Source organism: Colius striatus, chromosome 14 (genome assembly GCF_028858725.1).
Source record: "Colius striatus isolate bColStr4 chromosome 14, bColStr4.1.hap1, whole genome shotgun sequence".
Taxonomy (NCBI): Eukaryota; Metazoa; Chordata; class Aves; order Coliiformes; family Coliidae; genus Colius; species Colius striatus.
In genome coordinates this window covers 8,426,091-8,450,910 of record NC_084772.1, presented here as the reverse complement: position 1 = coordinate 8,450,910, position 24,820 = coordinate 8,426,091, and the positions used below count along the sequence as shown (strand labels likewise).

Sequence of the window (24,820 nt, the reverse complement as noted above, 5' to 3'; positions counted from 1 at the left end):
TGAGCTTAACTGAGGGAAGACAGGTCTACTCCCAAATGAGAAGAGACTGAAAGTGATGTGTTTATCCTATTGCAATCGTTTACCAGTCTGGATCCTCCCACCACCTCCCAGAAGTAGCTCCTGGTTGTGTACCCTTATTAGACTGATTCTAACTTTTCCTAACAGCCTGATCGGGAGAAAGAAGCACAGGACTGTTACAGACAGTCACCCGCTTTCCAGGTGGTGGGGGCTGACTTCTGCTTGGGGAGGTCTCTGGACCATGCGTGAGGTGCTTTGACTGCCACTGCCCTGCAGGACACATTGCCAACTTCAGCTTCCCCAGACATGCAGCTCCTTGGCAGTAGAGGGTCCTGCCAGGGGGATCCCAGTGACCAGGGGATGGCAGAAATGCAATGCTGGGAGAGAAACCCAGGCTACCAAGAGAGTCATTTCTAAAGCAATCATTTTTTAAAAAGCTCAAACACAACCTCTCCATTGTTCAGAATTTATCATGAACTTCATCCTGGAGCCCTTCTCTTTCTGGAGGCTCAGACAGTTCTTAATAAAAGTTATTTCTCATGTAATTAAATCTAACATTTGTGTTTGACCAGAACAGAGAACACTGGCTGCTCAATACATTTTCTGACCAAGGAGATACACTTATCCACAGGACAGTGGCTGCACTATGTGGGAGAATCACAAGTGAGATACAGCTGAACTTTTGGAGAGAGGTCTTGGTGATCTACAGTTAAACACACACATCCAAGGAGGAAGACATACCATTCACAGCATCCCTTCCATCTACCCATTCCTGGGAGGTTACCACTCCTGAGCAATGCATTTGTCCATGTGTCTGACACAAGGTGAGAAAAGGACAAAGATACTCCAGAGCTACAGTCAATATGCATGCACAGAGAGATGAGCCACTTTCAGATGTCAAAGCTTGAAATAATCAAGTTTCACGGTTTCTTAAGAGAACAGAATTGCCATCACAGCTAAATTTATCCCAAACATCGCTATTTTCATTCAGGGTTGGCTTCTTTTTTCCTACTGTGTGTCAGCTCAGAGCTCTCTCCACCCAGACATGTGGAAAGATGAGGTACTTACAGACATGTCTGGGGTTTGCTCTAGGACACATCAGATTCATATGCAGATGTGTACCCTCAGTGTCATACTTCAGACATGGCATATCATGTGTGCATACATATGTCTGTATGCCTATCTGCAACTTTAATTTTAGCTGGGAGCATCCGAGTTGGGGATCTACTAACTTTTTTTACTTGGCAACCTGGTTTTATGCTGTCAACTAACTTTAAAAAACAAAAAAGTCAGTTCCTGGCTACACCAACTGCTTTTCCACAGAATGGGTCACTAGATATCACAGGGGCCTGCCAGGAAGAAGCTGGAACTGGCCAATGGATCATTTCAACCCAGATTTACAGCTGGAACTTTGCATGTCACCATGGCAAGGCAGGCTAGTCACCTGGGACAGACAGATTTTTCTACATTGCCCTGTTTTGACAATAGAAGGCTTCGAAAACAAAAATATTGTCCTTTAAGAGTTGCAACATTGTTTCAAGTGATTCCCTAATGTTATTCTTACATAGCATTTACACTTCAATAAACAAAAAGGCATAAATAATAAATAAAAGTACCAAAATGCCCACATCTACAAACTGCCATGTTTGCAACCTTAAAAATATACCATTCCTTGCCCCCCAGCAGGTATTCATTGCTATGCTGAAACCAAACTCCTGGAAGAAAGCATTATCCAGGCAGGAGCAGCTGTACCACCCCATCTGCAATGGGGAGGGGGGTCATGGGGATGTCCACCACACAGCAAAACTGCCCGATTGTGCCTTCTCTCTGCTTCCTTGCCTGCGTATTCACATCTGTGGCGTCTAACAAACTAACCCTGCCACTACCCCAGCTAATATACAGCATTGTTTATTATGGGCTAACACACGCTCATCTGCATCCATATTAATAGGGGTATTAGTACCCAGAAGGGCAGCATCTTCCTCTTCCCTTTTATTGCTCTTTTAATCTCAATAAACAGTGTTATTAAACATCTTTCTAAAAGACTGGTTTGTGTTCTCCAGGTGTTTTATAGCATAGAGCAGTTTAATGTCGAGTATAAAACAGAAAAATTAACTATACTGCCAACTTTCCAGCAGCAATACAAATATACCTTACCAGATACATTCAGGTTTAAAAGCTGATAAATCAGCTGAGGAGAGGAGTCAACATATCTTATCTGTCTTCATTAAGTTTGCCTTCCAAACACTAAAGATAGGAGTAAATCACCCCCTGATGCTGTGGGCAGAGATGAATTAATTTTAGCTCCTTCCTGAGGCAGGGTTCACTCAGAGATGCTGAAGGCTCCTTGTAGGCCTGTGGTCACATGTAGGTGTAGCCACCAAAGCCAGTACGTGGGGCTCCAGCAGTACCAAGCACAATACAGAGTTCATGAAACATACTACGTCTGTTAAAACTTGCTCTTTTTAGGTCAGTGTTGTTTAAATCAACATCTTTGGTTTCACAGGCTTGCTTGTGTCAGGGCTGAGTCCCTCCCTGTGCCTCAGGGCAGTCAAGCCCTGCATGCAGAGGTGCTGCAGGGACTGCTGCCGGGTGTTGCCCCGACGGGCAAGGCCCTCCTGCTCTGCATCTACCAGCAGCATGGCACAGGCCAGGCTGAATGTCTCCCATTAGCTCTGAGGAAGAGCTTGGCATGTGGGGAGGCCATGTTTTGTAGGTCACATAGCATTCTGCCAAGCTACTAAACCTCCCATTTGTTCCCTCTCTGCCAGTTTGGCCTCTCTCACCATATAAGAATGAGCAAATAAGGCTGCTGGGCATTTTCCACCCATGGTGTACAAAGATGGAAGGCACAGCATGCCTACTCTGCTCACCTGACCAGACACCCTGCCAGCCCCACCACCCTCACAGGAGGGCAGGGAGAAAATGATTCAGTCTCCCCTCAAAACAGGAAAGCTAAACACAGTAGATTGCTGCCAAAAACTACCCCACAAAAACAAACACACCCCCCCCCCAAAAAAAAAGAAAAATCAAAAAACAAACACTGTGCTCATGGGAGTATTGGGTGAAAAGTTTGCAGTCATCCCTCAGCAAATGCTCAGGGTTCCTGCCATGGCTCTCTGTTGAACTCTTCACCTTGGGACAAAGTAGTAGCCAAGCTGCCCTGGGCAGACATTTGCCCCAAACCCTCTGGGGAACACCACCAAGCCAAGTAAACCTAAATCAAAACTATCAGCACCCAAAGGTACCTAGCATGGCTGGACAGCCCAGGTGGTCACAAGCTCCCTGCAAGTTGAGGGCACTTTGAACAGCAGAAGGCATGTCAACAGCTGGGCAGTGGCAGATACCAAAGTTAGCCAAGTCCTGAACAAAATACAATTTGAGAAATGATTATCTGTACTATGAAACACTGATAATTTCAAGTATTAAAAATGTAATCTTGCATATTAAAATACATTTACTGAAATCAAATCAATAACTGTGTCCTCTGTATTTCCTCCAGACAACTAATTTAATTAATCTTTCTGTTTACCTGGATATAGATTTTTAGATCTACATTTTAACATCAGAAAATAGCTTGTGCAGTACTACAAGACTTTCAAAAAGCGAATACATTTTTACATGGATTGGATTTTATTCCCTGGGCTGGAATTCTGATCACGGAGCAGTCAGAATGCTGCCATAGCACACAGGATGTCACTCAGGATGTGACGGTTTCCCCTTGTTTTAAACTGCTTTAAAAAGAAAATACAATCCTTCTCAAATTAGAAACAGTATTGCTTTTGATCAGGAGAGCAGAGACTGCAACCACACCGCGCCAAACACGATTACTTACGAGTTCTGCTTTTAACTTTGATGGGAACTGAATTCAGTGCAACAGAATCTATTCCCTGGAATCCAGTGAAAGTGTTAAGCCTGTACGTTCCCCTCCAAACCCCTCCATGCTGCCACCACACCTCAGCACCCGCCTGCACATCCCCTCAGCACTGTCCCGTCTGCCCTGGGAACAGTGGGGACTTCCAACAAGTTGCATCTTCAACCTGTGCAATCTTGCTAACTGAACTGGAGAGGGTCACATCCCATATTGCTTCAAAACTCACTTACCCTTGACTCTCCTCTGTTTGTCTTGGTAGAACTTTGCTTGAATAACCCATTTGTTGGGCTAACATAACATTTTGCTTGGCTTGCGAGCTCTATCTGGGTAAATGCATATTTCCCCATTTCATTTTCTGATCATTTTCTTCTGCAGGCATTTAATTGGCCTCAAAGATGTTTGCAGAAGTTTAAATGAGGCATAGTTAGAGCTTTCAAAAATACATGTAATTACACACACCTACAATTTCAAGGGGAAAAAAATAAGGCTACACAAGAACTGATCCTGAAGAGCCCAGTGGGAGACTTGCAAAGTTTTACAGCTGCATATTTGGTTCTTAAAGCAGATAAAGAGACTTTCACAGAAGTGGGCAACCTAATATTTTCATATTGATATCATCATATCACTAAGCAAATCCACCAGTGCTGTACTATCTGAAGCTGTACAGAGTTCAGGCAATCCCTCTCCATTGCAAAGATGGACTTCAGACAGCACTTCAAGAACCCTTAGTGCATCCACACATCCTGTCCCTCTTGGAAACTGCAACAGGAAGCTCAGGACAAGCAGTGTCACACCACAGCAAGTTGAACTTGGGAACTTTTGCACAATTCACACCAGTAGAAGAGTCTGATATATTAGTACAAACCAAAGACCTAGAATTACCATCACAGAAATTAGTTGTGGATCCAAAAAAGTGAAGTGAGAGAGCTCACCTTCTTTAATGGGGGTGGGGGAGGAGCAGAAACAGGCTCACATCAGCAAAAAAAAAAGTCAATCTTCACCAGAAAACGGTGAAGGGACAGGCAGAATGGCACAGAAGGAAGGGACAAGTTGACAAACTACTCCTTAAAGAAGGGCAGTTCTTTCTCAGGAGCTAGAGTAACCAAGAAAAGGTCGAGGCAGGAGGCAGACTGTATGCCAGCTGGGGCATACAGCATTACAAAGGCAAAGAAATAAAACTGAAAAGGGAAAGGAAAAGAGGACTTGGCTGGACAAAATCTAATGCTACTACTATTAGGGATTATGGGACCTCTGGGTCAGCAGCAAGTTGAGATCAACTCTATTGCAACTACCTGTGCCATGCTGAGAGCTAAAACCAGAGCAAATAAACCCAAGCAAACAGCAGGCACCACTTCATCTCTCCCAGCTCCTTCCCTGCCAAGCTCAGAGCAAGATACATGGGAGCACTGAGGCACTCTGGAACCAACTGGGAGGACACTGGCCATCTCCAGGGGACTTCAGCCTATCCTCCATAAAAATTATGCTGCTTAGAAAGTCAGCAGAGCCCACACCTGTCAGCAGTCCCCATAATCAGCAAAGTCCTCAGCAGGAACAGGCAGATCTTTTGTCTATGTAAGAAGAGCCCAGAAGAAGGAGCAAGGGTGGCAGATGGGCCCCAGCCACACTGCAGCCCCAGCAGCCATCAGAAGCCATCTCCACAGCCTTCCCACAGTCCCAGCACTGAGGTGCTGACCCAGGGAAGGACAGCAGAGAGACGGGACCCAAGGGGGTTTGCTGCATCATTCAGCCCTCAGGGCCAGGAAGAGCAGCTCAGGTACATGAAGCAATTTTTAGGTGAAGGCTGGTGGGCACATGGTACCACACAGAGACTGAGGCTGCAGTGCACTGCTGAGGTTGCAAAGGGTCACACTGGCCCAGCTTTTCTCTTTGCAGCATCATTGCAGCCCCAAGCGACACATGGTGTAGGAGAAGGAAGCTGCCACAGTCCCCTCAACTGTTCAGGTGTCTCTGCCCATCTCCTCCATCCCCACAACCAACCCCCTGGCAGATGGCCTCAGCCCACTCCTTCCAAAAAATACATAAATTTAAACGAGGCAGGGAGGGCATAAGAAAGGAAGAAAGGAAAAAAAAACAGGATCATTTCAGAGCAGCACAAATCGGAGGCTGTGCTGGCTGCAGGAGTAACCAGCTGATGCAATTATGCTGGCGGCCGCCAGTAGACCATCTGCCCAGCTCCCGGGTTGCTGTTGTTGCAGTCTCAGCGGGGCTGGCTCCCAGAAGAGCGGGGCCATGGCCGGGAGGGAGCCATCTGCCCAGCCCCAGGCTGGTGCTGCTGCATGCCGTGAGGGCCAGCCCGGGAGCCAGCCTGGGGGCCGGCCCGCTGCCCGACAGCCCCTGGGGCACGGCCACGGCTCCATGGCCAAGATGGGCAGCTGTACTTTAGTCTCTGCGGGGTATTTGCTCGCTTGCCCCTGCCTCCACGGAAACAGGTTGTGGTTTTGGAGCATTTTTGCATTTAGGGTTGAGTTGGTGTGTGTGCAGGGAGGCTGGGCCATCTCCATCCCTCAGGGAGGCCTGGGGACACTGAAGAACCAGTGTCATACAGCTTGGCTGTACCCCAGTGCCGAGCCCCACCACTGCACCCCATGATTTACACCACAGTGAGTGCAATGACTGCCACCATCACTTCCATTTTGGTCTGTTTGTCATTAAAACACAAGCAGAAAGTGATATCCCATGGGGAAGAGACAAGCACTGACAAGGAAATCTGATGAACAGGCAGGTCTGACAACTTTCACTCCCATTGAAGGGAACCTCCACTAAGGTGCAGCAGTAAGCCTGAGCCTTCTCCAAGGTATGGGAAGTGGCCTCTGTCACCCAGGGGTTGTGCTGGGCATCACCCAGAGCCAGTTTTCAGTAACATGTCTGCTCTGACAAGGCTGCAACAAACTTGGCAGGCTTGGACTGAAAGAGGCAAGAAAAGTTGGATTTTGTCCTTTTAACTACATCAAGTACACACACCTACTGTTGCCCCAGGCTCAGTCTCTGGGCATTCATCTGCAATCAAACAATCCAGGGTGGCCCCCAGTGAACTGGTTTTAATGGTGAATTTAAGCTTTCAATCTATAAAAGTTTACACTTTTCCACCCCCAAATTAATTGCCGTTTAAAAAGGAACGAAGCAGAGAATGACACAAGGCTGTGCCAACCCATCCTACTACCTCCTCGACACTGAGGAGTCCCTCAGCAATAAGCACAGCAGAACTTGCCCACGGCCAGTTTCCTGGTGGTAATTTCAGGTCTGGCAGCTTCAGCAGCAACGCAGCCTAAGGGACAAAGTGCTTCCCATCCTTGCTGCTCCCCAACTCTGCCAGCCCCAACCCTGCCCTGCACCTCTCTACACCTGGTGCTTTCCTCTCTGACACTAAGGCATCTGACCTGCACTGACAAGGCTGTTGAACCTTTTATCAAATAACAACATAATACATGGGTTATCAGACCACTTTTACACTTCAACTCCGATTTAGACAATGCCTGGAAATGTGGTCAGTCACAGAGTTGAACTAGAAGCTACCTGAATAAAGGAAAAGGAGCTCTGAACGTGACCAGGGCTGAGCCAACTTGTCACCATGTCCCCACTCCCATATGATGCAGCCTCTCCCATGGCCACGGCAGTACTACAGATGCTCATCTGCATGAACTGCTCAGTGTTTGCTGAAGCCTTTCCAGTCAATTTCAGGAGTTTCCCCTTCCTTTCACCCTGATGGTTTTTGCATAGATTTGGAATCACAGCTACCATCATGCCCCTGCCACAGCTCAGACCCAGCCACCATCAAAGGGCACATGCACACAGGCAGATGAAGGTAGTTGCATAAAACCCCCTTTCTGCTGAAAATCAGGCTGAAGTGCTGCATGTGACCTCATTATTTAGTGACTGTGTGTGGCAGTGTAACTGAGGGCTGAATCCCGTGATAAATCTAAGTCAGTTTTGCTCTGTAACAAACATCATGCTCGGGCTCTCCCATCCTGCACTTCTTGAGGCCCCTTTCCCTTTCCTCCATGCCTCTTCCCGAAGGGCAGCTGACAGCAGCGACAGCCAGGGAACACTGGAAGCAGAGCCACTGCATTGCAGGGAGCCCAGCATGGAGGTTGGGCAGGGACCTGAGCACCAATGGAACAAAGGTAAAACTAGGAGAGGAGTGAAACATTCCTTCCTGTACTCACAGAGGGCCTATGGTTACTGCTTCCCTAGCTTATGACAATGCAAGTCTAGAGGTACTCAGGCAAAAAGAACTCCAAATTTCAGCAGCCATGGTTACAGCCTCAGCCATGGTAAGGCACAGCACATAATCCAGAGGCACAGGGAGTTAATCTCAAATTTCAGTATCTAAATGGTTAACAGTGTCCAATAAAGGTCCTTCTCATGTTAAGAATTCAAGGGATAAAGTGGGTTAAAATAACTTACACTGAAACCTCATTCTCCTGCCGTGATACAGGCTGCTGATAAAAGACTGCAAAGGAGATGAGGGACTGACGAATTTTTCTTTACAAGAAAAAAAAAACAATAGTTCTGATACTGCAGAAACTTGTAATGCTTCCTCTCTATAGGAAGGAAATTGTTCTAAGGCTTTGTTGGCACTGTCCCTGTACTCCCTTCACTCAACAGTTTTTGTCTGTGGGCCCACATTGGCAGAGGGGTCAGGCAGGAGGACCCAAAAGGCCACCTTCACCAGCTGCTGCTTATCCCTTGGTGCCCAGGCTGGGCAAGGTGCCTCTGCAGCATCCACGGACCACAGGGGCAGACACCAGGGCAGCAAGTCATTTTATTGGAATAAAAAGCTTTAAGATTCTTGTTGCTTGAAGGCATATATTCTCATTGGTGTCGTTACCGTGCATAAACTAAACAAGAGCTCTGCAATCACTAAAACACAACACTTATTTCCTTGCAGAAGGGTGGAAAGCGAGGAGGCAAGAAAGTAAAAACCAAAACAAACGGGTATATTTCTTGTGGGATCTGCACTGCAGACAAAATGCAAGGCAAGTCTCCCTCTCCCTAGAGGGTCTTTTTTTCAAAAAGGAGAATAATAATAATGTAGTAATAATAAGCACTTATATAGTGCTTTACATTTCCAAAGCACTGTGTAAACATCAACTAATGGGACACGGTAGAATAAGTAGTGTCTAAACTGAGTTTATGTACTGCATTATATTTGTCTACAAAGTGGCTGGGACTCTTTAAAATTAAATTCCCTCACATATTGATACTTGTGCAAATGGATTTTTCTTTAAAGCAGCGCAACAAAACCACTTTTGTACTAGTTATACTCCACAACCTGCATATTTCCAAATTCTGGCACAAAGCAAATTGTTTAGACAGTTTCATAGACACAAAACACATTTTGTTTCATAAGAGGAATAGGTGCACTAACTCCCTCCCCAGGATGATATATCAATAAACTTACAGGCATATGCCAATATTTTCCAAGATAAAGTCATACACAAGGTAAGGAGTATTGAATCAAAGGAAATTTAAGAGAGAAACTGAAGAAATGCAGATAGCTGTTACTATGGCTGCCTTGTGGACAGAAAAGCAAGGCAACTGCGCCTTCTCAGTAAGGGAGTGCCTGGCAAGGACAAGAGACCCTATACTACAGGTATAAAGCAAGCATCACTTCCTAGTTTTTCTTATTAATTCTACAATATCATATACCTTTTAGGATAGGGAAGATAAAACAACCACAAAGCAAACAAATATTATGACCTGAACCATAATGTTGGTGCTCCATTTCACTTTTACCCATGCAGCATCTTCCAGCATTTCATGAATTCACTTTGCTCTCCAAGAGACAAATGTTACACCCTCTTTGTGTACATTCAAGATGGAAAACATTGAGAGGGGAAAAAAAAGGCATATGCAAATTCATCAAGGAGTTGTGGCAAAGAAAGAAGAGGGGGCAGACTTTGAGTCTCTTCTAACAGCCTGCAGTATCTCACTATCTTGCAAGCTTTCCATTCTTTATTATCAATAATTCGCTTTATAGCAAAACTGGGTGCTTCTGTTGTGAGCTATAGCCCAGTCTGCTACAGCTGTGTAATAAAGAATAAAAAGGCTGTACAAGGTGGAAGTGAGTGAGGAATGGTTTTTTTTCCCCCCCTCGATGTTCTCAAGCTAGGAATCAAATGCAAGTCAAAACCAGCACGCTGACGAGATCTACCTTTAGGCATGCGCTTAACTGTAAGTATGTGAGTAATCCCAATGGTTTCAGTTTTGGGGATTTTAATAGTTGTATGGTTTTCATAACTACAGGAAAAACCCTTTCCAACAAACTGCCAGTGTGACTCCCTGTTGTACTACACCACAATTACTGGAACATATTTGGTATTTCTCAAGAGGTTCAGATAATGAAGAATCCTCCAAATTTTCTATTAGCCCAAACTTAGGAATTCTGCATCAGGGAGTTAACAGCAGAATAGACAATGTATGTTAGGTACTGCAAAGGAGAGAGAAAAAGACACAGAAATATTTATAAAACTTAAAGCTTGTTTTTAAGTAAGGTTGAGAGCCCAGACTGCAGCCCAAGCAATGCTATTGCACATGCACACCAAGCTACTTAAAGATCTTACTCTTTCATTCCCTTATTAGGGGCATTTCTTCATCATTTCACACCACAGTTTTCCTGAATCTGAACAAGATTAATAATAAATAGGAAAACATGCAAGAAGCCACCCCATTTTATTCTTTGATGTGCTATTGGTTTAACATTGAATCACAAGCTTCTACTAAAAAAACAAACCCACGTCAGTAGTTACACTTACAAGGAAATGTTGTTTTAAAAGCAAGGAAAGGTACAATGTGGTGGTTGCTTCAGGGTTTTTGTTTGTTGTTATTTTTTCTTCTTGGCAAACAGCCAATTCTTTTACTTCCTATGACTAAAAACAAGCAAACAAGAGAAAGAAAAAAAAGGAAAGAGATAGCCCTTCCCAGCAGGGAAAGCCATCGAAATTTGCTACATCAGAAATAATCCTAAGAAGAATGCAAACAAGCACAAGCTGCTGCCACAACATGCCAGGCCAGGCTGGCCACCAGCTGGGTGGGCCCAAGGATACTGGGTGTACTGGGCAGCGGAGGCTGCATCCATCAAAGCCATTGCTACCTTACAACTCCAGACACATAAGAGCCTCTACATGAGGTCACGAGACACAGAAGTGCTTCAGTCAACCATAGTCAAAACTCACCCATGAGAAAGAAGCTTGTATGAAGTAGCAAGACCTGGGATTTGCCATATCTCCTGTCATCCAAGTGCAGGAGACAGACCAGTGTCTGCCAAGGGATTGGCTGGTGTTTCAGTGCCAGGATTAGCTGGAGCACCCACTTGGTAATGTGCAACCCATGGTGACACAGACTGCGGTGCCAGCTAAAAGCAGAATAACAGACCTCTCTTTTTCTTCAGATACATAATCTAATTTCTTAGTGGCATTATTCCCACTAAGTTAGAAGAAAATTTTTCTCCAGCAATGCTGCCTCATGCAAGGCAACTGCCAGCAGCTTCCACCAGCACAGCAGCAGTGAAAGACACTGGCTAAACTCTGATCTCTGAGCGCCTTCCTTCTTCCCCACAACATGAGCTCTCTCCTTTGCATTGCTTCTGAAGCACAGCTGTCTGCTTGGCTGTGATCTTCATCCTGAGAGGGATGAGGAGTGCCAAGCCACTGCAATGGGACAACACAGAGCACTCCACAGCTCACACCTCTGCTGGGACACGATTCTCGCAGAAATGGGAGACAGCAGGAAACGGGTACAGATGAGCCCATTTGTCATCACTTCCAGTGAACTACTTGGTTGTGCTCATGTACACTCACATCCTTTGCCTCACCGCAGATTTGAGCATTTGGTTTAATAACAGTCATTTCTTGGACACATCTGCAGGGGTTTTGTGACCTGCCCATTGCAGATATGGACACAAATCCTCACTCCATGTGAGCAGCCACAATCCAGCCTCCCCAGCAGAGCCTCTTCTCTGAGAGGTTCAACCCAAATTACGGCATTTGAACACCTCCAAGGACAATTGCCCATCACTGCTCACCCTGCATCAACACACACCAGACCTGTCTGTGGCCAGCAGAGCCACAGGGTTACTTTTCTGATGGGCTGCTGGGTAAAGTCAGTTCCTGAGTTCCTTGCTAAGTAGGAAGCAGGACAAGGAGCCAGAAACAGAGGGAGAACAAAACACATTGTATCAGTCCTCACCTCATACAGCAGCAAGCGCAGTCATGGGACTGTGCTGAGCAGTCAGGAGGCAAGACAGTTTCACAGGCTGAGCATAAGGTAACAGCAGCCCTGAACCAACCAGGATTTCTCTCCATACTCCCTACCAGAGCAGTGGGGTTTAACATATGCTGATTTAAAGCCTGCATTAAAGCCAAGGGCTGGTATGTGTTCTTCCAATATGGCAACATCAAGTTAAAAAGAACTTCAGAAGAAAACAAACCTGTTAGGATGTGTCAATAAAAGAAGGTAGAGTCAAGGCAGCAGCAGGCAGCAAGAGAGACAGAAGAGCAGATAAATTCCCACCAATAAGTACACTAACAATCTTCAGCTTCCCAAAGCAGTGGGACAGTTCTACCACATCTCTTCCTTGCTGTCACCATGAGCTGAGGACGGACCCCAGGCACAACAACCTGCGAGGTAGGCAATGTCCTGCCCTTCCTCTCTTTCTGCTTCCCTTCCCAAAGGCATCAGGGACCTGGGGAGCATTGCTAACACCGTCCTGGGTTGCTGTTATGTTCTCTATAACTGCAAGGAGTAAAATCAGCAAAGACTCAAGAGAGGAAAAAACAGTAAAGAGGCTTCTACTTGGGAAGGAAAACCTACCTGTAGGGATTCTCTTAAAGGAAGACACTAACAAGCTTCCCAAGCTCCAAGGTGGGAAATATGCTGTGGGAAGGGATACAAAGCTGCTACAGGGCCTCCATCAACATTTTCAAATGCTACAGATATTAGGAAGAAGAAAGCGACAGAAGGTGAAGGGGACAGCCTCACAAGGTTAGGTAAGCACAATAATACCTTCACATAAGACAGGATCATTTCCTACTCTTATTAATTTTTATATGCCTAATTGATACAAGCACTCAAATACAACAGTGGAGGGCAGCTGCCTCTGCCTGCCCAAGGCAGTTGCAACAGCAGCAGGAGCTCTCCTGGGTGGAGGGACACTGGGAACAGCCATTTTCCCTGTCAGTTCCAGAGTTGGGCTAGTTTTCCTTCAACTCATCATCATTTGTCCACAGATTGAAAAAGAAAAAAACAGCAAAACACCTCAAAGTTCTTGATTTCTACCTCAAGATAAGTTTTCATTTGGTGATCTGAGGTTTGCTAGGAGACAGGTTGCATTTGTCATCTGGGATATCTGCTGTCCCTGGTGCTCTCACATAACTACATGGTGGAAGATGCTATAGAATGCGCAGTCAGACAAAGCACTATGCTCTAAATAAAATCTGTAGGACCAATATTACTTTTTTTAAAGGTTAATTTAAAGGGAGTTTTCCAACGGCACTCTGAGTGATAGCTTCTTTTTTCCTCAACAGTGCCTGACAGGTCCATGCTCTGGAGGCAGTCAGGACCTTCCAAGACACCGGAGACAGAAGTATCCCTACCTGCCTTTTTGTTCGCTCAGGTTTTGCACTGCATTGGCTTTGCTCATGCCAATCAGACAGCAGCAGGTTTTAAGCCACTGGTCTGATGTCTTCAGCTGTGCCACTGACAGCTATGACACACAGAACACTTCTTGGATGGCTGGGTACTGGGATACAAAAACCTCATTTACAACTTGGCATCTCAAGGAGGACAGGGTGGCTCAGCAGCAGGTGACAAATTAAAAGCTTATTTTTCTATGCATTTTCTTTGGAGCCACATTTTGAATACAGACCCACTGGCAACGAATAAAAATCATAGCTGAGACACCTCTTCCCAAAAACACGCATTTGGTCTTTGGGTGAATCCCTGGTGCACAGAGTGCCTCACAAACCCTGCTCACAGGAGATCTGCCCATGTGCCATTAAGTCCCATCCCTGAAGCAGCTTCTCTCTGCCAATTGCAGGGGGTTTGTCCCCAGGTGTCTGGAGCAGCAGCTCTGGCTGCAGGCAGGGACACCCAGGCACACGGCCTGGCAGCTCTGCAGGCAGCACCCCGCAGCTCCCCGCTCTGCTGGAAACCAGCTACACCACCGCTCTGACAGGCAGTTCAGGGCTGCAGGTCTTTTTCAGATCCCCACCTTTAAGGTTGGGTTTATTACTGAATTTACTTCTATCAGAAAAATAAACACTCAATGGAAAGCTTCTGGCTTTAAGACCAAAAAAATATTAATCAAAATAAGCCAAATGGGAACTTTAAAAGAAATCTCACTTATCTGTTAGCAAGCAGGAAAGAAATTAGGAAAGAAAACACCCTTGAAATGAAGCTAATCAAATCAGTAGACTCATATATGATCATTAGGCAAGACCCAGTATAAGACCTGAACACAAGCACTCAGTTTCATTTTAAAATGGCTCATAATACATCTTACCATACTCCTAAAGGATGCCCAGAACTAGAGTGAAAATACTTCTTTCATCTTTAAAAATAATTGTCTCAAGTTAACAACTTTCTCACCCAGAGTTGCCTTCTACACTCCCCACAAAATATCACTGCCAGAAACACACCATTTCTGACAGAAAAAGATCTAGTATAAACATAAGTAAGGCACAATTCACACACAGCCCTCCTTCTCTACTTCTCCATCCCAGTATTTTCAATACTCTGCCACATCCCACATGCCCTCTGGGGGAATAGTCTGGTCAGTAAAAGCAAAGAAATTATGAAGGGCAAGGCATGCCATTTTGCTAGAAAGAAAGGAGGCCATGAGTAAATTACCCAACCGAAATGCATTTGCAGAATTCAGCAATAAATAATATACAAGCTTGGCATTACTATGTAATCCAGTATATTTTTACTCATGTGAGTAATCTAATGAAGCAAGTGGAATCTGAGTAAGAGCTTGAATAAGTAAATTAAAGCAATGCTGCATTTACCTATCAAGCAAAATAGCCAGAAGGCTGCTGCTTTTTTCAGAAGGCAGGCTTGTGCATGGGAAAAAAACTTCCTTGCATTTTACAGCCTTGTTGGTTGGTTTAACAAAAGATATATTCTATCCTCTAGACCTTCTCTTTCATGTATGTGTGAACACACATACATGTATTATATATATTTGCATGCATTGACATAATAAATGTTGAAACCCTACTTTTTCCAGTTACCACCCTGACCTCCTCTTCCGTCCAAAACCCTGAACAACTGGAGTCCTCACAGGCCAAATTAAGATACTGCCATAAGCATAAAACAGTTTAAACTTCCAGAATTAATGACTGCAATCACAGCTGTTCTCAAATTTCTCTACATTAAACAGAAAACAGCTATAAACCACATAAAATACACTCCTCCAGACAGGAAAGCCCTACCATTGTCTAATAAGAGCAGGAAAGTTACTTTGTATTTTACATTTCTACTGCCTTTTTTTTTTCTGCTTATGCTTAACCATACTTTCTCCAAGGAGCTGGAGAGGCTTCTCAAATCTGTTCCTTCTCTCAGTCTTTAAACTAAAAGTTAAAAAAACTATAGGTGCAGCTGCAAGTAAGTAAACCTCTGTGCCAAAACTTTGCATCTAATCATGGGACACTCTCCATATTCAAATGCCAGCAACAGATTTCCTAGTTCCCCTATTTTACTTTCATCTTTTTCTGTTTAGCATTTCTGTTTCCTCAAGTTCGTCCTTCTACCATGTGTTTTCTCTACCTCCTTTCAGTTTTCCCACTTTGAGGAAAGCAGATTGAAAGGATTTAGAATTGCAGTCGGTTTTGCTCACATAAATCAGTACCTGCTTACATTAACAGATGTTAAACAAAAAAACTCAGGCCTCTTGGGGTTTTCATGGTGCCATAAGGGATCTCCCACAGCATTGCTAGATACTCTTGAACCTTGCTAGCGGCCCCCTAGAAATACTCCCAACACATATCTCACAGAAACAGCAGAAGAAGCAGTGTTGGATGCCAAGTGACTATTCCCAATAAATATCTTTGTTTCTCTTGTTCTTCTAATTGCAGTGCAAAAAATGAGGGTAAAATCTTACCCACATTGAGGTCAGTAAGCAATGTTACCCATCAAAACAAGGCAGAGGTTTCACTTCATGGCTGATATGAGCCTAGGACAACGCATAGTCCCCCAACATCAGTAAGAATCTTGACTAACACCTCTAGCAGATTCATAGAGTTTGGGCTTACACTATCACCTTCTTACATTTAAATTTCTAGTCTATCTCTTACTTTATCAAGAAAATGAATGCCAAGGAAAAAAATTGCACTCCCCCAAAAAACTGCAAAAGCAGGTGCTAGATGCTTACCTACTGAATGACTTCACTCATCCCTGCATTACACCAAACACTCTTTTCAGGGCACCCACCAAGTCTGTCTTTAGTAACATTCTCCTCATTACCACTCAGTTCACCACCTGGTGAAGAAAGTTCCAGCAACAACCAGATGGAAGCTTGGGTCAGCTGCCTCAATGGTAACCTAGAAAAACCTCATCAGTCAGGTGAGGATCATCAAGAAATGAGTGGAGCTGCTAATTTAAGTATCAGTCCTGGTGAAGGGTATCCTGAGCCTCACCCTCACCCCTGAATTACCTGTAGATAAATGATGTGTAAACCCAGTAACAGCTTTTGTGAGTCCAATTGATTGAGTGGTTAAACTCGCACAGTCAGCAGACAAGCAAGGAAGGCATGTATTTTAATGGTAGATGTGGAAACAAAGGAATTCTGATTAGCCCTGGGACTGGAGGGGGTAAAAATACCGGTTTAGGATTTTCCCAAGATATGCATATTAAGAACTTGTCTTTTTGCCCTCTGTGTATTTTTTTTAATATTTAGAAAGCAGAATTAGGCCACATTTGACCAAACCTCCAGAGCCCAGCAGGAGCCAACAGAGACTGGAGCACAGTGACTTGTTAACTCTTCTACTTTTACTCATAACAAGATTTCACTAGTGAGCAACACATTTTCTGTAGCATTATCAAAGGCTTAAACAAACTGTTTCTCTACAAGCAGGGATCTTTCCCTCTGCTTCACTTAAAAACCTGAACACATTGTTTACTCTATCTAATACGAACTGGAAATAACTTCCACGTAAAGAAACTCCAACTGTTACACTTCTGAAGCAGCCTTCGTTATCAGCAACTGACTCGAGGAGAACACGACTGTAGGTGATGCTACAGAGAGCTGAGATCAACCCCACTAGAAATTGCTCAGGAGAACAGGCAGGTGGGGTGGATTTAAATGAGACCACAACTGAGATTATTTTGCCCCCAGCGTACCCAAGTGAGTCCTTCAGGTCTCCTGAGTGGCCTTTATCCAGCAAAGGAAACACTCCTCTCCTACCCTCACATTTATACTTGCCACTCTGTTGCAGTAGCAGTAAGTCCTTTACTGTTTGTTCAGCTCTTGAAAGTCCTGTAAAGCATTCACCATTCACCTGTCACACTGCACAAACTGAGCCCTTTGAAATGAAAATCTAAAAGTAAATGTGTTAGTCAACTAAGGCTGCCGTTGCAACAAGCCTGCCCGACACCAGCACGAGCCTTCAGGCAGGTAATTCACTTCAACACGAGACCAGCGAACAACAGTATGTTTTATTTAATTAGGATGAACAGAAGAGATAAACCTCACAGCAGGGTGGGTAATGACAACATTTCGAAAATAATTCATGCCCAGGTAACAAAAGGGCAAATTTCAATTACATAAAAAGCTAAAAAGTTGGCTTAATGCAACCAAGGGGGAAAAGAAAAAAAAATTAATAGTTGTGCTGCATATGATTAACAAGTGGCATTTACAGGCTCTGCAGATTGGTCTTTCTGTTGCCTAATCCGTGGCTAGAAAGGAAAAGGTTTTCTTTCTAAGCAAATGCAAACAATATAATGAAGCTACTTATCACTAGATTCAGATGGGTATTGCAGTACTATCCGAAGTAAGTCATACAGTGGAAAGCTAATGCCACACGCCAGTTCAGTGTACCGCAGCGAGATCTGTGAGCCCGTTCCGAACGGCATCACCCAGCTCCCAACCCCGTCGGGTCCCTTTGTTTGCATTTTAGAAGGCAAACCACTGCAAGAGGTCGAAGCTCGAGCCTTCTGCAGCTGGAAATGTCACAAGAGACCATTTAGTCTTTGCACTTCCTTCTACTGCCTAGAATAAAGCGACTCCAACAAACCACCATAACTCACTGCTGCACACATATATACACACATCTAGGTGTTGTCAAGAAAATGTAGTACTTAAAACTCACAGCACCTTATTTGTCTAAGAGAACAAGGAAGCAGCTTCTGTGCATTTACTAATGGACATGAGGAAAGAAAACGCTTAAGAATCTATTTCTGGGCTCTAAAGAGTACATTGAATAAATACACGTGCTAAAGAGTGCTTGGAGCTGGTCCTCACTTGGCTCCAGCTCCCACCTGAACCCTCTGAGTCCGTATCCACCAACGCACGCACCGGAATCAGACCCTCCCCTCCACCACCATTTGTCAGTCAAGATTTAGCAGGAGCCTGTAATAGGTTTTATATTATTAGTATTTCATTACTCCAGCACATTTACTAGGATACAAAGGAACGTAATGGCCATCATTTTTTCAGAGGCATTTAAGGAGAATACTGATGGAGTGATGAAGGGTTGATGTAGGCATTTTTAGAAGACAGTTCAATTATTGCGGGTAATTAATAATCTTTTGTTTAAGAGAATGTTATAATACATGAAGAAATGTATTATCTTTTAGAGGTTGCATGACACTAAGAGATGATTTCTTTAAAAATATATATATATATGTGGTTTGCAATTTTGAAATGTTGTCATGAACTAAAACAGATTCCATAAACTGGAATTTGGAGGGAAGACAGATATAAACTAACCAATTCAGTAAAAATAACTGAATTAACAATTGAGAGTGCATTTATCAAAACAGAAATAAATATTAATTCTCCAGTAAGAGGAAGTTATTGTCACTCACTGGGCCAGCAGGTGAGGAAGGTTTTAAAAACATTTACTACAATAACTGATCACTGGAGGCCACCCCAAGCACTTGGCTTAGGTAATTCAACCAGGCTGAAAGCCCTTAGTCAGGTTTAACCTAAAAGTTAATTTGGCACCAAACAACAGACAAAACCAAGCCAAAGCCTCATCTCTGATAAGATGATTTGTTTTTACACAAGCTTAACGCATCTACAAAACATCATTTTTATATCCAATTCAGAGGATGGCATGAACATCTGCTTTCACTTCAAGACATTAATTTTCAATTATTGAAGAAAAACAAAATAAATCCTGACAAATTACTGGTAACTGTGGAATCTTTTGTTACTCTATTAGTTTATAATAGTAATTTAGAAATCCTACAATTAACGTCCTAACAAGAGCTCTCTGATTATTTTTTGCACGTGTCATCTGAAGCAATTCAGCAGTGAATGATGATCTTTAACTTGCACTGATTGTAGACAAACACTTAAAAAGAAAAAAGAAAAAGGAGGCATTCTTCAAGAGCCACTACGATGACATGGTAGTTGTTCTTCATCAATGGCTTTAGACTTAGCATCATTAAAAATGAGATTTCTGTTTTCTCCCCATTTATATTTAGACCTTTTGCATTACCTTTCCCTCTCTTTACAATTTTTGGCCACGTTTATTCGTTATATTCACTGAGACCAACGGGAACAGGCCACAATTAAAAGCTGTTTGCACACAGGCAGGAGTTTCAATCGGTAAAACCAGTTAAATACCACCCAGATCCCATCCAGGAAAGCATACCGGAGGGAGAGAAAGGCAGGAAAATGGGACTTGTGGAGTTCAGGGCAGAACGCTGCTAGGCTTGTAACAAAATACACAGGCAAAAATTAAAAACTGCAGGTTAATCCCTTAAGGCAATGCTCCATATACTGCACGGATTCAAATGCTCTCAGGGCACCGGCCCCACAATGAAACACCAACATCTCCAATTATTCCTAATCCCCCAAAAGCTACACTTGATAAAGAACAATCAAGAGCGTAATCTTATTTGATATGAGTTTTATCAATTTTAGCTGCTGCTTTCACTGTATCAATAAAATTTCACCGAAACTTGAATGAACTGTAAAATTAAAGGATAATGGCACAAGTCTCTTGTATTTGGCAATTATGATTATACTTGTCAAAATTTAATTTGTAGAATGTACTGTTGCAGTACCTTTAGGTTCTTCTCTATCAACTGGGAAAAAAGGAAAATTATATCTTTAAGACAAGTATGAAAGACATTGTTACTTCCACAGTCAACTCTGTAACTGAGCTCCGACATTGTATAATTGACTTTGCAAGCAGAACAACAGCAATATAACAAAGAAAATGTCAGTGTTTTCACAGCGCTAATCTATAGCACTAGGAGGGCCTCCTGCTGTCAGCCAGAGCTGACAATACAATAGCTTTCAAAGGGATATTACCATCAAGCTTTTATTCTTGACATCAATCAAGACAAAGAGAATCCTTTTCACAAGACATTCAAAATCAAACCTTTGTATGAGCAGATAGGTAAAACAGCATTCCTTTAAAGAAGATCATTCATAGCAATCAACTAATTGGAACTCAGCAAATGGTTGAAGTATTTTTATTTACTTTGCAGATAATGAAGTAGGGAGCAACCCCCCTTTTCTCTTCTTGACTGACACAAATGAGGCAGGTAGGGTGTGAATCAAAAGTTTCTATCAGCATTTTTTGCTAACTGAAAGCAAAAAAATATGACAGCAATTCTGCAATTCAAGTAGGATAACAAATCTAGACTTAATTAGTGCATTCTTTTGCAAAACAGTTTGATTACCAACTAGCATGTTTATGCACATAATACCCTTGCAAGCTGACAGCAATTTGCAGAACTGTCAAATTCAGCAACCAAAGTGCATCTGATGCTTAAAACCTTGTGCCAGTGCCAGCCCAGTCCCCACAAATGGCAGTAATTCCTCAGTTCCAGTTACATGGGACTAGAAACCTGCGAGTTGCTTGTACCAGCACCTCAGCACTTCACTTTACAGAACCACCTCCAAAGGCCTCAAGTTGTAGCAGGAGAAGCTACGGTTTAATCGAAGGTAGTGCTGAAAGCCTGCCTCCCTCAGCCCCCACAGCCCTCCAGGTAACAGCTGCTCCCCAGAGCTGGCAGCACAGAACAAACTTTTAAAGACATTGGTGTTGGCATCGCTCTCTGTCACTTGTAACGGGGGACGGACACTGTGTTTTGATGTTGGCAACTGAGCTGTGGTTCTGGGGTTCTGGACCATGTGCTTTTAGTGACTGAGTAAGGTAAAACTTCCCCACAGACAGCTGAAAAAGCCCTTGGCAGATGAGGCTACTGGCAGTAGGGCAGAAGAAGGGTCTGTACCGAGGAAAATTACTTTCATGGGCTTCGTCTGTGATGTGAAGTAAAGCTTCAGAATGGGCCAGTGTTTTACTCCATCACTGCTAGCACCACACTGTCACCTAAGTGTTCAGTTTGTAAGCCAACAAAGACTCAACCCCTCCTACTTTTAGTCCATCCTCACTGATCTGAAATAACCTTCCCTTAAGCCAAGCAGAACTTTGTCCCCAGCCAGCAGCTGTGAGGTGAGTGTCTACAAGTTTGTACAAACTAATGGTCAAAACAAATCAGTGTATTGTATTGCAAATCATAAATCCCACATCAGGGGAAAGTGCTGGAGTTAGAGCCGCAGGAATTGCTGCAAGTTTTTGCCAGGCTGAACCTGGGACCTGATAATACAACAGTACAGAGGCCACATGAACCACAGCTTTGCTGGCATCCAGTTTTGGTTTGCAATCACTTCATTTCAAATAACATGCATCTAAGAGTTGTCAATATTTGATACTTCTTTCAAAGTCAGTCCATTTCTTTAAAGTCAGCATCGCTCCCAGTTAATGTGCAGGTAACTTTGCATGCAGAACAATCCCTTTCATCACAGGCACACGCTGATTCTATTTTAGTGCATAATCTTTCTGAATGAAGAAAGGATGCACAAATCTCAGTAGTGGTTAATAAATAACAAAGCTGCTAGACAAAGTGAATATATGGAAAAGAGAAAAACGGTAAATTATTTTAAATCTTAAATGCTCTACATAAACCTGCATAATTTATGCTTGTTTTCTTCTCAGTTGAATTGGGAAACCTGTGACCTCAGAGTGCCTTTATTTATTACATCTCAATTATTTCCATGGAAACGTGTACTGTGGCAATCTACTAGGTTGCCAGCTCCCTAGACCACAAAATGTATATGATGAACTTTTAAAAAGCAGGTGATAAGGATGAATATAAAGAAAGATTCCTACATACACATTTATGCTAAATATGGAGTTACCTCCTATTATCCAAAATTTCACCCTGATTCAGCTCATTTCTTAGATTCCCTGTTAGTCAGCTCATGCCAAGACCTGTAATTTACAGACAGTTTATGCTGAAGCTGAAAACGTGGGTTTTTGTGCCTAGAGACTACAGAAATATTTAAATCATTTAAAACTGGGCTTCACTCAGTTCACTGTTGCAAAGACCTTCTAGATATTTCTACATTACAGGGGTAATGTTTCTTAGCTATGACTTGCCAGTAAGTTACCTGCTTCGATTCATAAAAATGCTCTTGGAAATAGTGATCAGTTCTGTATCAGAACTGGGGTCGAGATTTCATTATGAAGTATCAGCCCCTTGCAAGACACATTGCCTCCTAAAAAGTAATGAGGTAGAAAACAAATGACTAAGGAGCGTTAAATATCTAACGTTATTATGGCACGAGATGTCAATGTTTACTAACTGAGCTTCTAGAGCAAACACAGTTCTCACTGGCATAGAAATATTTCCTGAACGTTAAATGTGACACTTTAGCACAGAAAAATATTTGAAACTCCAGAGGCCTGACCACTAAACATGATCCCCTCATCCGAGGGAAGTCATGACCTGAGGCCTGCACCACCGTTCTCTAACTGTGATCTTTTTCGTTTCAAACAAAGTCTTTCAGAGCATCCCCCAGAAATAGCTCTAGCTCTGCCTTTCTTCTGCCCGCAGACCCTCACATTCAGCTACCAATTACTAAAGTAGCTCCTTTAGCAGGGATTGTCCGGGATTGCAGAGGGTCACAACGGCACTGCTGCAAACCTGCCCCGCAGCACAATGCTAAAAGGTACCCGGAGTCCAGGGGAAAAAAAAAAACGATTTAAGGATTTTGTATAAAGATGAAGGACTGACTCTACAAAAACTTCATAAACATTTGAAGCACGTACGACTTACATTGCAATCATCTGTTAAACGCTGGATATTTCACAAATAATATAAAATGGCCCTGGATGGGGTTTCAATTCCTTCTGTAACTGGTCGATTAACTGCATGCTAATTTGTCCACCCACAAAGTTATTTCATTACGGACCCTCTAGACTTTTTGTTTCATCAGGGGCATCGAAAGTTAGGATCCTTTTGTCCTTCTACAACAAAGCCCCCAGACCACTGAGTTTGCGACTTCTGCTTTGTGCAGAGGACAATAAAACCTTACCCAACATCGGCTAACCTCCTCGTGGCTGCGAGTGAAAGGCAGGGGAAATCAAGCCTTCCTCTCTCGCACCAATTCACTTAAAAGTCAAAAAGCTGGCAAGGCATGCAATACGGTGTGGGGCTGGTCTCGGCCCTCCCTTTACGTTTTGCCAGCAGCTGTTTTCTTACAGAGGTAAAGAGGAGGTTTTTAAGCACCCCTGGGCTGTGGATGGCGAAGAAGACGCGAAGTTTAATGTTTAACCTTTCTTAATGCAGCACTTAATAAATTTGGTTATTGTTTCTCCAAGTTTTCAATCCCTATCTATCAAATTGGTTTTAATTCTCCCCTTCTTCCACTACCCTTACGCGTATTGGACAGCGGGAGAAAACAGACGGCGCTACTATTTCCAATCATAAAGAAACACTAATTTCAAGCGAACCGGCTAAAACACGAGTGTGCTCCGTTCCTCCCTTTCCCCAGCCCACTGATACGAGCATCATCACCGACAAACTTTCCTCCCTCCCCGCCTGAACGATGCTACCGGCTTCTTTCATCAATTATCGCGACACGTGTCGCCAGCGAGTCTCGGCCGCCGCCGCGGTACCCACACACACATCCCCCCCCCGCGGAACGGCCGGCGGGCGGGCCGGAGGGCTCCCCACGCGGGGTATCCGCCATGCGTGGGGAGCCCGCCCGCCCGCCGTCCGTTCTGGGGGGTGGGGGGATCGCTCCGCCATCACCGGCCCGTACCGGGGGGGGATTTGCAATCCCCGCCAAGCCGGGCCCCGGCCCTGATTGGCCGCGTCGCGGCGGCGGAGGCGGCGGCGGCGGCTGCCCGGGGCCGGGCGGCGGCGGGGGCCGGCAGAGGATGCCTTACCTTTCACCGAGCGGGGCTTGGCTTGCTTCCTCCTGGACATGTCCGGGTGCCGTGGCTCGTCCTCCTCGTCTTCCTCCGGTCCCTTCCTTCCCTTCCTCTCCCTGCTTTCTCTCTTCCCCCCCCCTCCCCCCCACCTCCAAACTTTGCGAGGCGAAGCGGCAGCAGCAGCAGCAGGATCGATTATTTGATTTTTCTCACTTCTTTCGCCTGTTGCAATGCGGCAAGTTCAACTCCTCTTTCCACCCCCTCGGGCACCTTCCCCCGGGGGAAAAAAAAAAAAAAAATAAAAAAAAAACCACAGGCGCAACAGTTGCAATTTTTTTCCCTTTTTTTTCTTCCTTCCCCCCCCCCTCCTTAGATGTGCAAATTCTACCGACGCAAAGCGAGCCCGGCCCGCACCCCCACCCGCCTTTTTGTTCTCTTTAAAGTTTGCAGGCGCCCTGCGGCTCTCAGTCCGGCTCGCACTTTCGGAATAATAATTAAAAAAAAGGTT

General features: G+C 44.2%; 1 protein-coding gene across 2 annotated transcripts in view; it reads right to left on the bottom strand.

The window, feature by feature from the left end:
- Positions 1-24,432, bottom strand: part of ZNF423 (zinc finger protein 423) — a 230,447-nt gene extending 206,015 nt beyond the window's left edge. For both annotated transcript variants that reach the window (XM_062007647.1, XM_062007648.1), the window contains exon 1: positions 24,328-24,432. In XM_062007647.1, coding sequence (XP_061863631.1) covers positions 24,328-24,367 — 40 coding nt within the window. In that variant the 5' untranslated portion in view covers positions 24,368-24,432. The remainder of the gene's footprint in view (positions 1-24,327) is intronic.
- Positions 24,433-24,820: the final 388 nt, after the last annotated feature.